This window comes from Ambystoma mexicanum, chromosome 11 (assembly GCF_040938575.1).
Source record: "Ambystoma mexicanum isolate Mex_15411 chromosome 11, UKY_AmexF1_1, whole genome shotgun sequence".
Classification (NCBI taxonomy): Eukaryota; Metazoa; Chordata; class Amphibia; order Caudata; family Ambystomatidae; genus Ambystoma; species Ambystoma mexicanum.
The window spans coordinates 1,196,997,455-1,197,013,681 of NC_090934.1; the positions used below are offsets into that span (position 1 = coordinate 1,196,997,455).

Genomic DNA, 16,227 nt, shown 5'->3' on the forward strand with positions numbered 1-16,227 from the left:
CACTGGTAACAGTTCCTTCTTCGTTTGCTGAAAAGTTCCCCTTTCAAGTTCTACAAAGAAAAGAAAACAGCACCAATGGCAATCCTGGAAAAACCTCCTTCCAGGATAGAATTGTCAAAGTACAAAACAAAAGTACCACTTCTGCTTCAACAACAGCTCTTCTTTTGTAACCTCTACAGCGTCTTTAATATAACTGGTCAGGATGCTTCTTCAAAGGGGGTTGCTTTCTCCTTGACATTTCCCTTCTGCAAATGGTACTGTGAAAGCGGGCTCCCTTGCTTCACAGTCTACTACTGCTTCAACTACATTCCACATAAAGTGTTCTGACAAAATTATAGACAACAGTTCTACTAGTTCTGCTGCAACTTGATACTTTAAGAATTTATTAGGCAAATTAGACAAGACTCTTTGAACTCTACAGGTAGGCAAGGCACTCTTCTATCCTATGCTATAAGAAAGGGCAGCCTCTTTGCCTCTTCTGTCTGTCTTATAGCTACCACAGAAATCTGTCTTGGCTTCTACACTGCTTCTCTCACTCAGCTTCAAAGATTGGGTATCCAGTGATAAGATTGCAGTAAATAATAGAGATGACAATTTCAGTGCTGAAATAATACCGAAACATTTTATTTGCCAATGCAACTAGATATATAACAAAAGTAATCCTCAATCTTGAATGTAATACTATTTTGTAATATAATTTAATTTTTAAACGGCAGTTCCCATTTTCCACAACTGGATCGATTAAAAGCAATGCAGATCCATTGCTTGACCACTAGAGTATTTTTCTAATTTTTCCATTTCCTGTTACTGCTCTCCAACATTTTTAAAATCATTGTTTCCTCTGCGTTCCTCAGGTCCAGATGGATTGATTTTTCTTCTCTTTAATCTTTTTTTTGGAAAGATTTCATTCTGTTTTTCTGTTTTCTCATACTTTTTTATTCGTTGGACCTTGGATTCCTGGTTTCTGGTTGGATTTTCGCCCCGCACAAAAACTTTGGATAGATTTTTGGCATATTGGATTTTTTTCACGTTTTTTCACTCTCTGCAACTTTTTAGTTTTCTTCATTTTCTGGTGGATTTTGCACCACATCACACTCTTTCCATGGATGGATTTCTCTCTGGATGTGGGGGTTCTCCAGCATCTTTTTCTACTCTTTTGGAATGTATTGGATTATGGATTTCTCAAATTTGGATGGATTTATTCTCGATCACAGATTTCGGGATGGATGGATTTCACTCTGCAACTTGGATTTTTTCCTGGATTTTTCCTTCATTTTGGATGTATCTATAATAATCCAATAGATCCACAATGAAGGAAAGTCCAGGAAAAACCAGGATTAATCTTTTTGGGATGGATTTTTCAACTTTTCACAGACTTTGGATAGATGAATGGATGGACAGTGGGGGCCTTGGCCACCTGCCCCCCCCCCCCGAGAGGCGCCACGGACTGCTGCTCTCCCCCCTGGAGGGGGGGGATACCATCTCCTGGCAGCGGCATCGCCTCGGCGCCCGAAAGCCTGCTTTGGAGCACTCCGAGACCCCTTATGGCCTTAGAGGGAGAACAAACGCCACCAGGCCTGCGAATAAGGCATCAGGAGGAATAACAGCACAACGGTGCCCCCGGGGGCCTCTTGGGGTGACGGGGGCCTCCCGGTGAGTGCGGGCCTTGATTGCCCTATCTTGCCCCCCTCCTGCTCCGGACCATGCTTGGGCCTCTAGCCACTTCCGGGGGCACCCCGGCCCACAACAGAGTGCCGCCCCCTGGAGAGACGCACCAACCCCTTGGGGCCCGCCAATGCCCAAGGGAGAGTTCAGACAGCCATAAAACAAAGCAACAGAGGGACGACCTGCACACCTGTGTCCACGGAGGCTACCTGAGGCAGTGAGGGCCTTTTGGTGAGTGCAGGCCCAGAGTACCCGGTTCCCCCCCACCCGGCGCGGTCTACGCTGAAGCATCTATCCAGTGCCTGGGGCTCCCCGGCCCACAAAGGATTCACTCCCCTTCTCTCCCCGCCCACCTGTTGAACCTGGCAACCCGTCTCACCCACGCGAACCCTAGGCGGGCCACAACTGGGAACTTGACTCACACGACCCATAAGGCAGTCATAGGCCCTGCACTGCCACCAGCGACCTGTGTCTGGACCGCCCTGGTGCTCCCTGGGGGCCTTCATCTACGCTCACCTAACCTCACTCCTGGAGCTCCGCAGCACTTTGGCTAACCAACCATGTCAGTTGCCATAGGTTAAATCCACCAGCTCAACGGGGTGAGGCCCCCACAGGCTCTACACGGCCAGCAGCAACACTCATTCTGTCTGGCCTGGGGGGCCTGGAGGTTTGCCCCCCCCAATCCCCATCTGGGGAACGCTCTCCTTCGGCACCTGCGGGACTCCCAGGTGGCCTACGGTCTCCTTGGGGACCCTGACCACACGCGGCAAATCAAGAAAAAGGGGACCCCCCCATTCATTCACCTGCGCCGCACTGTAGCCGGTAAAGCTTGCAATAACGGATAACAGAAATTGAGGCTCCCACCGGTTCCCACATGGCTAAGCACAGAAAAAGGGGTCTGGCCATCAGCTTCATATGCATCCCTCTGCCTTGGAGACCAATAAACTCTGCGCCCTACTAAACTGTGGATACAATGTCCAAGCAGCTGAAAATTGCTAAGAACCCAGACATTGCCACGATACTGCGGTCAGCTGACGGAGATAAGAAGCTTGATCCTCCTAAGCTCACACCACAAAATGCCCCAGATGTCAATGGGTCCCTGGCCACCAAAGAGGACATTCAAGCCTTTATGGCGGACATCAAAGCAGAATTTAGGTCATACATGACCGAGCTCATGACGAAACTGGAGCAAACCAACCAAAGGGTCACAGAGGCAGAACAGAGGCTTGGGGAGGTCAAGGGCCGCTCTCAAAACCATTCAACGGCCCTAGGTGAGATCCAACGCTCAATTAGAATTCTTCAGGACAAATGTGAGATAGGGCTTGGCGCAATAACCTGCGGATACGGGGCATTCCATCCTTAGTCCCGGACAAAGACCTGGCCGAATATGTGGGGGACTTCTTCCAATCCTTGCTACCAAAGCTGGACAAGCCTCAGTTGCTTCTGAACTGCACCCATAGGTTGCGCCCACAGCAGGGGGTAGACTCAGACTCCACCCCCAGACGTAATAACAAGGGTGCACTTCTATAGTACGAAAGAGGCCATCTCAGAGATAAGCTGGTCCCGGGAAGAGCTGTCCTTTCAGGGTTCCCCCTCCAGATATTCCAGGATCTCTCCCTCCTCACGGTACAGAAAAGAAGATCCTTCCGTCCTCTAACTCTCTTCCTCCAGGACCATCAAATTCGATATAGATGGCTGTTTCCAACGGCACTGCAGTTCCCTTATAATGGCACCCTCCAAAGAATTAATCACCTCGAAGATGCAGAAAAGATCTTACACCAGACCTCCCCTGGGGGTTCTGCGAAACCCGCCCCAGAGGGCACAGAGGGCGAGATATCCGCCTCTCCACCGAGTCTAAGGTAGGCGTCCTGGTCAAGGGTGTGGAGGAATAGGAGGAGGAGGTGACCCGCGGCAGAGAAAATGTACCTGAAGAGGCGCCTGAGTCTGGGACGTTGAATGCCTGGTCGCATGGTTGCATCTCCTTGGCCGGCGCCCGCCTCAGATAGTGGAGTTCAGCATTCCTTCTTCCCCTGAGTTCATACGCCTTTTCAGTAACGACTCGCCGGCTCCGAAACATAGAACTACAGTTATTTGTGGTGGGATTCCCACGGTTCATGCCCATTGCCAAGGTACTTGCCATCTATGGGTCCTTGGAATGAAACACAGTGCTTATTGCTTGCCCTAGCCCGGTTGGCTGGGGGCGCACGTTTGGCATGGGGAAGTGCCGAACCTAAAATGTCGGCCCCCCTACCGGTTAAAGTTCCGACAATGGCAGGGTGGTGTGCAGCTGCTAACAACCCAATATGTTGGCTGATCTGTACCCTCCCCAATCCCCCCCAGCCAGATATCACGGTGGCCCCTGATCCTACCCCGAAGCACCGAACTCTGAAATTCGTTTCTTTCAACATTAGAAGATTGAACTCCCCAGCTAAGCGCAAATCCATTCTGCAGAGGCTGCAAGATGAGGATGCCGCAATGGCCCTACTACAAGAGACTCACCTAGTACCGGCAGACTTTGGGCGGCTACGCTCCAAATATTTCCCACTTCAATTCTTGGCCTCTGGTGGCACCAAGAGAGGGGGCGGGGGGAACCACGGTCCTCTTTGCAAGAGGGCTGAATCCTCAGATTTTGGAAACAAAACTATGCCCCGAGGGCCGATATATGGCAGTCAAATGCCTGTTGCTGGGACAACTATACTCATTCATCTCTGTGTACCCCCCAATGATGGACAAGTGGCCTTCTACGAGTCTATGGGCACTGCCCTTCCCCCTCCCCCTTCTTGGAGGGCCAAATTGTAATCGAAGGGGACTTCAATGGGGTCCCGGACCCTGCGAAAGACAGATCGCATCCTCCCTCCCCCAGGGATTTCTCTCTTGCGCTTGGCTTTGTTTGTTTAGGACTCTGGAGGTGGTGGACTCGTGGTGAGTTCTCCATCCTACTGAGAGGGACTTCTCCTTTTACTCTCATGTACATAGGATCTTTTCGAGGATCAACCTTCTTCTAACATCCCCACTAATCCTGGCCTCTGCTGACGGGGTGTCCATTGGCTCTAGGATCCTATCCAACCATTCTCCGGTGACCCTGGAGATTGAAGCGTATGAGCCAACCCCTAACCCACAACGCAGATGGACTCTGTATGACCCAATGCTTAATGATATGCCGCTGAGAGACACAATTGCCACAAAAATCAAGAATTTCTTTAGGGAGAACCCAAGCTAGGACACCTCCCCGGAGAACACCTGGGATGCCATGAAAGCTGTGATCCGGGGGGAACTGATTACGCAGGGAGCAGTTTTCCATAGGCGTAAACGACAGGCCCGCCTGGCTCTTGAGAAGGAACTCCAGGAGGCAGAGGAGATCCACAAGCGAAAAGGCTGGTCTCCAAAAACTCAACGTGCCATCCGTATCGCTCGGAAGAAGCTAGAGGCCCAGTATGCCGAACATACGGCACATCTTTTGGCTAAAGCGAAGCAATTTTACTACACCAGGAACAATAAAGCGAATAAATTGCTGGTGGCAAAACTAGCTAAGACAAAGAGGAGCAAAACAATCATTGGGCTGTGAGATCATCACGGTGTGGTGCAGTATGAGGAGCAAGAGAAGCAACAACTAGCAGCGGCCCACCTGGTACAGGGGATGGCTGAGCCATCACGGGACTACATTGAGCAAAAAGAATATTTGCGGAAGGCGGCACTTGCCCAATTAGATGACCCGATCCGGGACAGTCTGGACGCTCCAATTTCAGGTGAAGAGGTGGAGGCCGCCATTAAGTCCCTTAAATCCCGAGCCCCGGGCCATGATGGATACTCCACCAAATTTCACAAGATCTTTCGGCCCAAACATGTTCCCCCTATGGTCGCACTCTTTAACTCCTTCAGGGAATAAGGCACCATACCCACTCCATGAAGGAGTCAATTACCATTCTCTTAACTAAACCGGGGAGGGATCCCAGGGATGCCGCTTCCTACAAGCCGATTGACTTATTAAACATAGATGCTAACATTTATTCCAAAATCTTCACTAATCGCTTGTCACACATATTGCCTGACATAATTCACCCCGATCAAACTGACGTTGTTAAGAATAGAGCTGCAGGGGATAATATCCAGAGAGCTTTGGACTTAATCGATGTAGCCTCGCAAGATTCAGGGAAACTGGCACTAATGGCCCTGGACGCTACCAAAGCGTTCGACAAAGTCGTCTGGGCCTTTATGCGTCTCACCCTAGAAGCGTTTCGCTTCGGCCCAGCCTTTCAAAATATGGTTCTAGCCAACTATAAGTCCCCGAAAACACTCCATAGGGTTAATGGCTCTCTTTCTAGCCTGATTCCCCTGACCTGCGGGACTAGGCAGGGATGTCCATTGTCTCTGCTCTTATTTGCATTAGTTATGGAACCCTTAAAGTGCTTTGCGCTGCAATAGTAAAAGGTAGATGCCAGAAAACAGGGAGAAAAGCTTAACTCCATGAAAAAGCATCAAAAAGAGATAAAAAGACATAACAAGTACATAGTGGAAGAATGACTGAGTGTGGAAAAAGGTTCTCACTCGCTCGGGAGAATCAGACAAAAACCATGAGCCCAGCAACAAGTGCTGGGGAACTCACAGGTAGAGGGAATTACACTCAAAAAGGAAATCTACTCTAACACTGCTTGTGCTGCCAACAGTAAAATACATAAAAAGGAGATGAGCACACTGCTGAATGTAGGGACTGCAGGGAATGTAGGGACTTCCAAGTGAATTCAATACAACATAGCAAGAGGGACCATATGGGTCCCTTGCAGCACCCCCACATAAGGCGGGGAGGTGCTGCCTTAGGAAAGCATGAGGGCCAAGAGAGGTCTCTCCACACTGTAACCTTGCAAGAAGGATCCAGAACAACATTAAATACAGGAGATGAGTGAGGGAAAAAAGTCTCACTCATCTTCAAAGTCAATGAAAAAATCCCAGGAAGTCTAGCAGTAGTGCTGGAACGCTCAAGACAGAGCAAGTTTTGAAAAAAGATAAATCTCCTTAACACACATATTGGGCTGCCACACTTTGTTCTCCACCGGGCCACCGGGATCCATCTTCATAGGGTCCTCCATCTTCAAAGAGTCTTCCTTGCCATATTCTTTATCCCTGGTCATGGGGAGGACATTTGTTCTTTTCCTTGGCTGCAAATGTCATTGATCGCTCAGCGTTCAAGGCCATGGGCACCAAATCCTGTAAACCACAACTAGGAAAGAAGCCTGTACTTGCCCTGTTTTTTTGCTGTGCTGGAGAGGTTTGCAGAAAAAACTCCCGTCAGTACTTACCCTTGGGTCCTGGGGTGGGGGATTATTCCGGATACTTGCCCCTTTGGACAGGGGGTCGAGATTCTTTGGGGGCAAGTCTCAAACACATTTCCTATTGACTTACAGTGGGGGTGATACTGCTTTCCTGAAAATTCTCCTGGGGCTTCTGGTTCTGCAACTGACCTCTGGATCTCTTGATTGGGGTCTTCTCTGGTCTTCCCTGTGAGTAAGAACAGAATTACCCCCATACAAGCAGATGGCCAATTGACTTTGTCCCATTAACATCTATGGAACTTTCTACCTGCCCTGGAACTCTACTAAAGTGGCTTTGGGGCTTACATGCCCCTGGACATTTTCCATGTATCTAGAAGGGAGGGAGTTATAGGCCAACTTAATTGTTAGTAATATAGGGATTTTTAATGTATTTTTGAAAATGAGCTCTTTTTAAAAACAAATATTAATGTGAATGATTGTACCTGTGCCACTATTTTTGCTGGAGTAAATTGCACTGGTAATTGTTATTAAAATGCATTTTTGGAGGCATTGTGCTGGGAGTAAAAACTATTTTCCACCCTCTAGCCTGACATGCATGTTCGCAAGTGCATTTGTATATGTGCATTTGCATTAGTTTAATACTATGTCCGAGGGGGGCTGCGTTAATGTGGTGTGTCAGTGTTGGTCTTAGGGACCTTCCGGAATATGTTCCTGGTAGGTTTAAATGTCTAGTTTCCTTTTCGCCTACCTCTTGCCTATATGCATTAGGTCCTGAGCAGCAAGGGGTAGTTCCTGTCCATAGGGACACTGGGTTGAAATTTGCAGGCAGAGATTATTTTACCTGCTTTGTTAAGGTTGTGTGGGTCCCTTGTTCTGCCTCCACTCTTATTTCATGGTGGGTGTCTATTTGAGACCCACATAAAAGGCAGTATGGTGAGTAAAGTCCGGAAGTCCTGAATACATGTACTGTTTTTTTTAGAATATACTACATATTTCTTAATACTGGGTTTTGTACACACAAATATGTAGGTTACGAGAGTCCTTTAAGAGACGTTACTATTTCTTTAATATACTTTATATATTTTAATGCTGTGTATTATTATCCAAGTACTACTTTGACCTGATAGAGATCTAAATGTATATATTGTTCAGTATATTAATGTGGTGTATTTTCTATACATAAGCGTGTAGGCTAATGTTACCTTTGTGTCAGCCTGCTACCCCTACCTGGGAGTTACCTGGGTGTGTGGCTCTGCCATCATCACCTAGCTGTTAATATAGTTTTGATTTCCCCTTTTCAGGTGTGTTAGCCCCACCATTAAGGTTAGTAGTTGCAGATCCCTCCAGAGAGGGTTGTACAAAAATTGCCTTAAAAGTCTCCATCAAAGGCTCTTCCTTCTCACAATAGCCATTCCTTCACCTGCACATCTTCACAGGGTCCCTCGAACCCCAGCTGGGCTCATTGGTACATTCTCCTGGAGTCAGGGTCCTCATTTGCTGACATTGCCTATACAGATGTCAACTGTGACCATTCCTGCTGCTGCTCAAAGTGATCTACTTGGAATTAACATTTGGTCCTTGAGGGCTATTGTGTTTATGAGGAACAAGAGCCTCACTAAAAGTCATTCTGGACTCGTGTAAACATTCCAAGTTCCTGTCAGATCACTATTCGTGTTAAAATATTCAGACAAATTACTTTAATATGCTACTTACCCGAACATATTTGTATATTTGTAGTTACTTAGAACCTTTATTATAAAGTATGTTGTTTTTCAGATCTGTGTGGACTTTCCCTTAATATGTGATATTCAAAAGTATTTAATGTGCCTATGAGCCAGCTCAGACCTTCTGGAGGAAACTCCTCTGGTCATACTACAGTTAGGAATGCAAAGCAAAAAATAGGTAAACTAAGTAGGTTGATCTGTGTGGACCCTGGAAATTGAGCCAAAGGAAATGATTCTGTGATACTACTGAAGAGGAACAGCAGGAATGCTGGAGCTATAGACAGCAGATGTGGTGGTGGTTGTAGAGGAGGTTGTGCGAGGAGAGTGGAAGGAAGAAGGGGGAGGAACTGCTGTTTTGGTGAGACAATGACACATGAGGGCAGAGAGCGACGAGGGACTGCTGAGGATAGAGAGGGCAAATGGATGAGGGCACCGACAGCTGGGATAAGAGAGAAAAATAAATCCTTAGTGCACTGTTTTCCCTCATTGGTCTGCCTTGGAAGACTTCATGCCACAATTCTTAACTTCGGTTAATACACCAAGGCAGTGCAAGGGGGAAGACATGAGAGCTCAGATGTGCAGATTTAGCACAAGATGACAAGTGAATGCATGGAGGGCACCAACTACAACTGCTCATACCTAGGCTCTTCTCTCCTCCCGATCCATCCAGGGAGACCACTTCGGTTCGCTCCCAGGGAAGAGTGTTCAAAGCAGCAAAGCCTTGATGCAGTGCTGTGTCAATTGAAGGTGAACTACTTAGAAGAGACTGCAGTGCCACACTTAGAAGCTCAGCGCCTTCACGACGAATGTCTGTTGAGAAAAAATATACACAAGAATAAGAAATGAAGTCGCATGACTCTACCTGAAAGCAACATTTGTGAGAGCACCAGGGCCAACATTCATAAAATGTATGTATTTCATATTATACGGACTGCTCTGTGGTTATGTGCCACTCTGGTCATTCGTTAGTGCATTATTGTTCCTTTGTTTGCAGTAGAGAACAAGCAGATACAAAATACATTCTCCAACCATTACATCAATTTGAGAACTGCAAACCAAAACAGTTAAGGAACCTGTATGTTATCGAAATTAGTCTACTGGATGATAAGGAGGTGGAAGCCAAAGTTAAGTAATTCGAGGTGAAATATTTCATTAGGTTTTAAAGGCAGACAGTGATAATCCTGTTTTAAGGGTACAGAGCTGTAATATACAAAACTAATGCAACAAATAAAATGAGCAGTCCCATCACAAAGATTCTGGCGTGTATGGAAACTAATATAATCAATGACCTGCTAGGAGGGTTTTTCAAAGTTACTAACTATGGAAGGACTTAGAAAAGAAAAGCAAAGCTAGGGTTACCAAGGCTTGCATAGCCCCAATTGAGCAAAGCCACTCTCTTAAGAAGTGTTGACTAAGCAGCAAGGCTGAAGTAAGGAGGAAGGGGGCACTGTTGTGTAGTGCAATTAACACTTAGCAGAATTGATACGTAGAAAATCCATACAGTTAAGTTATAGAAATAACACTAACTTACAATATTACAATAAGGCACCCACTAAATATTGAAAGGTACGTAAAAACATCAGTGTACATACATGCAGCTCACAGTTGTGCAACTGGATTACACACTACTTTAGTATCACAAGCAGTTATTGTTAGGAAAGATTTCTCTTTGGTAACTTTTCCTCAATAGTTCCTAGGGACCCCCAATCTTTTTTGTTTCATTTTTTAACCTGGTCTGCGGTTGTACCTGGAAATTTGGTGATCGCTAGGTTGTGGTACAAGTCACCTTCCTTACAAATTTCAGCATCCGAGCATCAAGGGATCCTGTACTAGTGAAGCTTCTACAACCGCAACTGGAAGGACGCTTACTGTCATCTGTGTCCAGTGGCCGTTGCTGGAACTCACCTCCCCCCGTCCTGTGAGATGTCCTGATAAAGGACTGCATTGGTGAATCCTGCATTTCTTCATCGCCTGGGATTGCATCTTGCATCTGGACCCGACTGGAAGAATCCTTGTACCTGTAGCACGTAGACACCTTTCACTGGGACCAGCAATGGGAAATCCAACCTCTAGAGACCCCCAGTCGACCCATCAAGTGATCTGGGAAAATCTGTGTCAGGGAGGTAAGTAAACACAAGGCACTTGTCCCCTCGCCCCCCACCCTCCATAGTATAACATTGGGGACCAGTCCCTTTGTATCCCAATCTTCCATTCCACTGCCTTTTGGTCATCAAACCTGGTTAGCATTTTCTGAAAGATAAGAACACAACTTACCTACTTAGTAACCTTGTTGAATACCTTTTTCGAACTATCACCAACACAAGTAAAATTAGAACTACCTACAGAGACTACATTCTGGGGAGAAGCATTGTGGCTTCTGTGAATTTTGGGCACATGGCCAGAGGAGTAGACAGAGTAGGGCCTGAGCAGGCAAGGCCCACCCAAAATCTGTAAATGCCCATTCAGCAGCACTGTGTGGGCATTTACAGATGTTAATGTCACTGCGATGGGTCCAACTATATTAGCTTCAGACCCCACCTGTTAGGCAATCCTGGCTGCACCTCTGCACAAGCCCCCTTCGTCTTAGGGATTAGACTGCGGAAGTTAGGCAAATTCATTTGTGACTTGGTTCCATCTTTACTGCGTTAATGTACTTTCCTCCTGTGTTGATTAAATCATTTGACTGCATTTTAAGAACCTATGGTTAATGCATAAATGTTTATTATTGAGTATTGTGCAATATCGCCTCCTAGTTTCATATGTTTGTTTGTATAACGGCCTAGAATAAAAATCTAGAATAAAAATTTGTATTTTTATACATTCCTGTCTAAATTGAATTATTGTGTGTTACACTGCGTGGACTCATTGAGGACCCACAACCCCCCTCCTACTCTCCCGAGACTAGCCTTGGCTTCTCTCCATTGCTCCCTTGATTGGGTTTTAGCTAATCTCTTAGAGTTCCCTGTTCACTATAGCTATCGTGGCCTTCTAAAATAGGTCACCAGACCAGAGTCTAGAAATCCATCTCAACATCCACCATGGGAGATCTGGGGTCTGATACAAGGGGCCGCCAAATCCTGGCATCGCTCAAGGGGATGGGACTAAATCACAAATGGCCCTGCCAGCTCTGTACTTCAAAGAACCTGCACTAGGACAACCAGCATTCTCAGGAGTCATAAATGGCCCAGCTCTCAGATGCAAAGGAACTAACATTATATGATACCAGACGTTATGTTACAGTCAGGGTTCACTGGCAGGTAGCAGAGATGCATAGGGTTGGCAGGTGCTTTACTCAACACAAGAAGGTGGTGTAGGGGAGTTGGGAGATTCAGAGTGTGTAATCATCTTTTTCCTTAATTGAAGTATGCAGACATCATCGACCTTCCCAAACCAACATGGAGGCGAGAATTAGAAGCTGGAGGAATTGAAACCCTTGAATAAGCATTTGGAATGAAGTATTCTAAAGTAAATGAACAGGATGTTTTTTGAAAGAGCTCCAGTCAGAAGAGGCCTTAAGTAGAAGAAATCATCTAATAGGAGCGGATTGGTGTCAGGTACTAAGCCAACTGAGCATTCAACAAAACTGGTGGGAGCTGAGAGGGGTCAGAAATAGAGGCGACACAAAGTTGCAAAGATAACTTGAAAAGTACACAAGCCATATTGTCATTCAAATACATAAATCCGTATAGAACTATGTTAGGAAAAAGAGTGTGGCATTATTTCCCCCCATCTTGACTGTGTCAGGTCTCCGCAGGTCCCTGAGAAAATAAGTTCTTATCTTTTATTTGTTATGTGCTTCATTTTCTCTTTTGGGGGTTTATTTACTATAACATTTAATTTGTAGCTAAGTTCTTTTCTGGATTTGGTTAGGCCTTAACTTTAACTTCTCAGGATGCAGTTGGGAGCCCAAGCCAAGATGGTGGAAAGGAGCAGGAGACATGATTGGGTGAGGGGAGAACAAAGGTTTGTCTGAACATTCTAAACTGCCTTTCATTGAATTTTCTTATGAGCAAGTCATGTTTTCTGTGTTCTCCTGAGCATTTTAGGCCTAGAGTCTTTTGTGAAGAAATCTGGACTCAAAAGTAATTTGATTTTTTATCATCTCAGATCTCTGGAAGGAAGACTTCATTTCTTTGAACAGAAGGATAAATTCAGCAACATGAAAGTGAAGAACCAGAACTAAGAACAATTCATTTTTGTGGATTATGTTTGTTTCCTAGCTAGTTTAAATAATAATCCTTGCTAGAAGTAATTTTTTTACTTTGGACAGAAGAACCTAGTATGTAAGGGGTTAACATAACTTTTGACTGCATGTGCATGTTACTGTGCACGTTTGTTTTCCGAGTGAATCGAGTGTCTTTTCTCATACGATTGCTTACCTCTTCAGGGAATTCGTAACATCCGCTTCCACTTCTGTGAAGTTACGTTTCCTGAATTGCGTGCGCCGGAGCCAGAGCTGAGAAGAGTCCAGCCCCAGGGAGTTTGTCAGATGAGTTTTCTGAGGTGAAAACGTGCAAGTCTCTTCCGGGCTATTGCTTTTTGAAGACAAGGTAAGCGGCATGCGTTTTATTGACTTTTTCCGCCATACGCTTGTTTCCTGTCATATTTCTGTAGCGTGATCTCCGCGTATGACAAACGAACTGCTAGTGATTAACTCCTTCCCAGTTTGGAGTGCGAGTGCGCGGCGACTGTGTATTATAAAAGACTCTTGATGAACTATTTATATTCAAAGAAACCATTTTAAAACTCTACACTCTAGAGACTCTGCAATTGTAGAAGTCATTTCAGGAAAGGAGTATCAAATGGAATCTTCTGAATGTAAAGCAGCAATTCAAAGTAAAATACAAACCATGGGAGGCATACAACCAAGGCATTCATTGTAAATAAAAAGGTGAATTCCTTCTCTGGCGAGCTACAAAAAGAAAGCATATGTTATCAGCCTGAGAGGAATAACGCTTATTCAGAATTGTTTGATGGTTCATTGGGCTCCAGTTGAATGAACAAGTTTCTGAAAGACAATTTAGTTTCAATCTATGGAAAGAAGAAAGACATTTCCATATTTTGAATTTCAGCTGCTCTATTCCTAACTACAGTTGTTTAAGACCACAGATAAACTCTTTGCACCAATTGAGTCTCTAGTAAGGCCACTGATGAACTCTCAGCACCAACTGAGTATCTAGTAAGGCCAAAAACTTGAAAAGTTTCTCATTTAGAATTAAAGGGTGCACACTAATTCAAAAGAGAATAAAAACACATTTTGAACTATTAGTGTATTTTTCCCTTGTATGAAGCTAATCTCTAATGAAAAAAAACAATTTGAAAAAACAAGGGTTATATCCTCTAGGCAGTAGCTGAGGATTTTCAGGTAACCTTAGTCAATGTGAGAAAGATAATAGTAATTAGAAATGTAAATATGTGCATATTAATTTGGTTAGACTTGTGAATCTCTCATCCATGCAGCTACTGTCCTCCTGAAGGAAATCCAAGTTCCAGTGTCCGAGTTTGTTATTTTCTCCAATTCCCCTTTCCCCCCGGGGTGTCACAGGCTCAACTGATTTTATAGTTAGTTGAGAATGCTACGCTTTGGTGGGTCTGTGGGGTTCAGCAGCTTCCGCGTTGGATTTGAAGACTAGCCATGACAGACTGGGAGAATACAAATACCAGAATGCAGTTCAGCAAAAGGCAAAAGCAAAATAACTGCCTCTCAGAGAGTAGCGGGAACATAGAACATCTTTAAACCATATTGGGACATTATATATATATATATACACATATATATAAAAAAAACTAAAGGTTATTTTAGTTTGCCTCGCACGTGCAAGCTGGATTTGCAACTCTCCATTTATTCGCAGCTCCTCAGCCAGAGATAGAAGCTCTTTTCATGTGGGTCTCATGACAACTTGACCTTTAGAGTGCAATACTTTCAAGGACTTACAGTAGCACAGTTTTTAAAAAATAATGTGGATGCCGTATGTTTTCTTAGTGTGTTATGAGATATTTAAAACTAAGAAAACACACGGCATCCAGGACTGTGGAGTGTCTCCCATCCGTGCAGTAACGGGGATAACCCCTCCTTAGCTTCAAAGCGAGGAAGGGGCCGCCCCATAAGGCCACTGAGGTTTGACATATGTGATTGCAGGTCTTAGATCCAGCACTGGACATTTAGTCTTGGCTTTTTTTGGAACAAGGAAGTACACAGAATAAATATCCTTGTTTAACTCTGATGGAGGGACGAGTACTATGGCCCCCTTTTCCAGAAGAACTTCTACCTCAGCTTGGAGGATATGCTGAAGTTCCAAAGATATGTTCTTGTGTCTTGGTGGATAATCGCAAGGTATTTCCAGAAACTCTACGCAATATCAGTCTATGACAGTTGTTAGCACCCATTTGTCTGTTTTCCCCTCCCATACATGGATACATTGAGAAATGCGACCTCCTACAGAGGTGGAATGGGAGGGGACGTCGAGCACCAAGTCACTGCTTGGTGGGGGTAGCCGTACCTCTGGAGGCTTGGCATCTACCCCTACTACATCATCGCCTAAATTGCCTCTGAAAGGAGGACTGAGAGGCTGGCGGTTGTCCTTGATTGACGTTGCATGAGCTGGTCGCCACTGATGAATAGCTGGTCTGGGCTGATGTTCTTGCATATTCTTGCACACAAAAAAGTGTGTTGATTGCTGTAGAAACCTGTGCATGAAAGGCTTATTAGCAATTTGTACTAACGTTTTCAGGGTCTCATGCTACTTTTTAGCCATCTCTCAAATCGTCCACTGTCTTTCCAAACAGAGCATTGTTCTCCATCGGCATGTTGATAAGCGTGACTTGTGTTTCAGGTTTGAATCCTGAATTCTGGAGCCACGTGTGGCGTTTGATAAGGGTTCCCTCAGCCACTACTCTTCCTGATGTATCAGCTGTGTCAAACGAGTTCTTGATAATAGCATTTGTAGTCTGCTTGCCCTCAGTTAAAGTCTTCAGGATTTGCAAGTGTAAATGTTCTGGCACCCCACTAACCTGCTTTTCTACCTGATCCCATTGGGCCCTATTGAAGCTAACCAAAAGGGTTGTATTGTTGGAAATACTTTTTTCCTCAGAGCATATATGTTTCTGCACTCCTTGTCTGGCTGCACCTCTCAGGTGGCTAGCAGCGTGCCAGTTCTTTTGCGGGTGGTAGTTACCACAAGCAAATCAGGTTTCAAGTGTCCTTTAAAGAAGAGTGGATCTGTGTGCGCAGGTTTAAAGTGCTTTTCTATGCGCAGGTTAACTGCTCTAGTTTACGCAGGTGTAGAAAGGGAGGCTAGGAGACGTTTCCTAACGGACTGTATCGATGAAATGTACTGACCGATTTGTTTTTTCTCATTGAGGATGTCATCAATGAAGTCAGTGTCTTCTTCTGACTCTTGCGTGTATCTTTAAAAAAATCAGCTGCCTTTTTAAGAAGGTCATTATGGAGCAGCAGTTCATGAATAGGTGATGTTGAAACAGGGCCCAGTGTGATGTTGGGAGAGGGGACTGTATAATCATCTAGGTCATCAGAGAGTCTGTGCTAGGGTCGTCATCTAAAAAGGCTTCCA

At 45.2% G+C, this 16,227-nt stretch overlaps 1 protein-coding gene across 2 annotated transcripts in view; it reads right to left on the bottom strand.

Annotated features, from left to right (window-relative positions):
• The window catches only part of MAN2C1 (mannosidase alpha class 2C member 1), a 932,858-nt gene that overhangs the window by 328,610 nt on the left and 588,021 nt on the right, over positions 1 to 16,227 (bottom strand). For both annotated transcript variants that reach the window (XM_069624549.1, XM_069624550.1), the window contains exon 16: positions 9,296 to 9,466. In XM_069624549.1, coding sequence (XP_069480650.1) covers positions 9,296 to 9,466 — 171 coding nt within the window. The remainder of the gene's footprint in view (positions 1 to 9,295; positions 9,467 to 16,227) is intronic.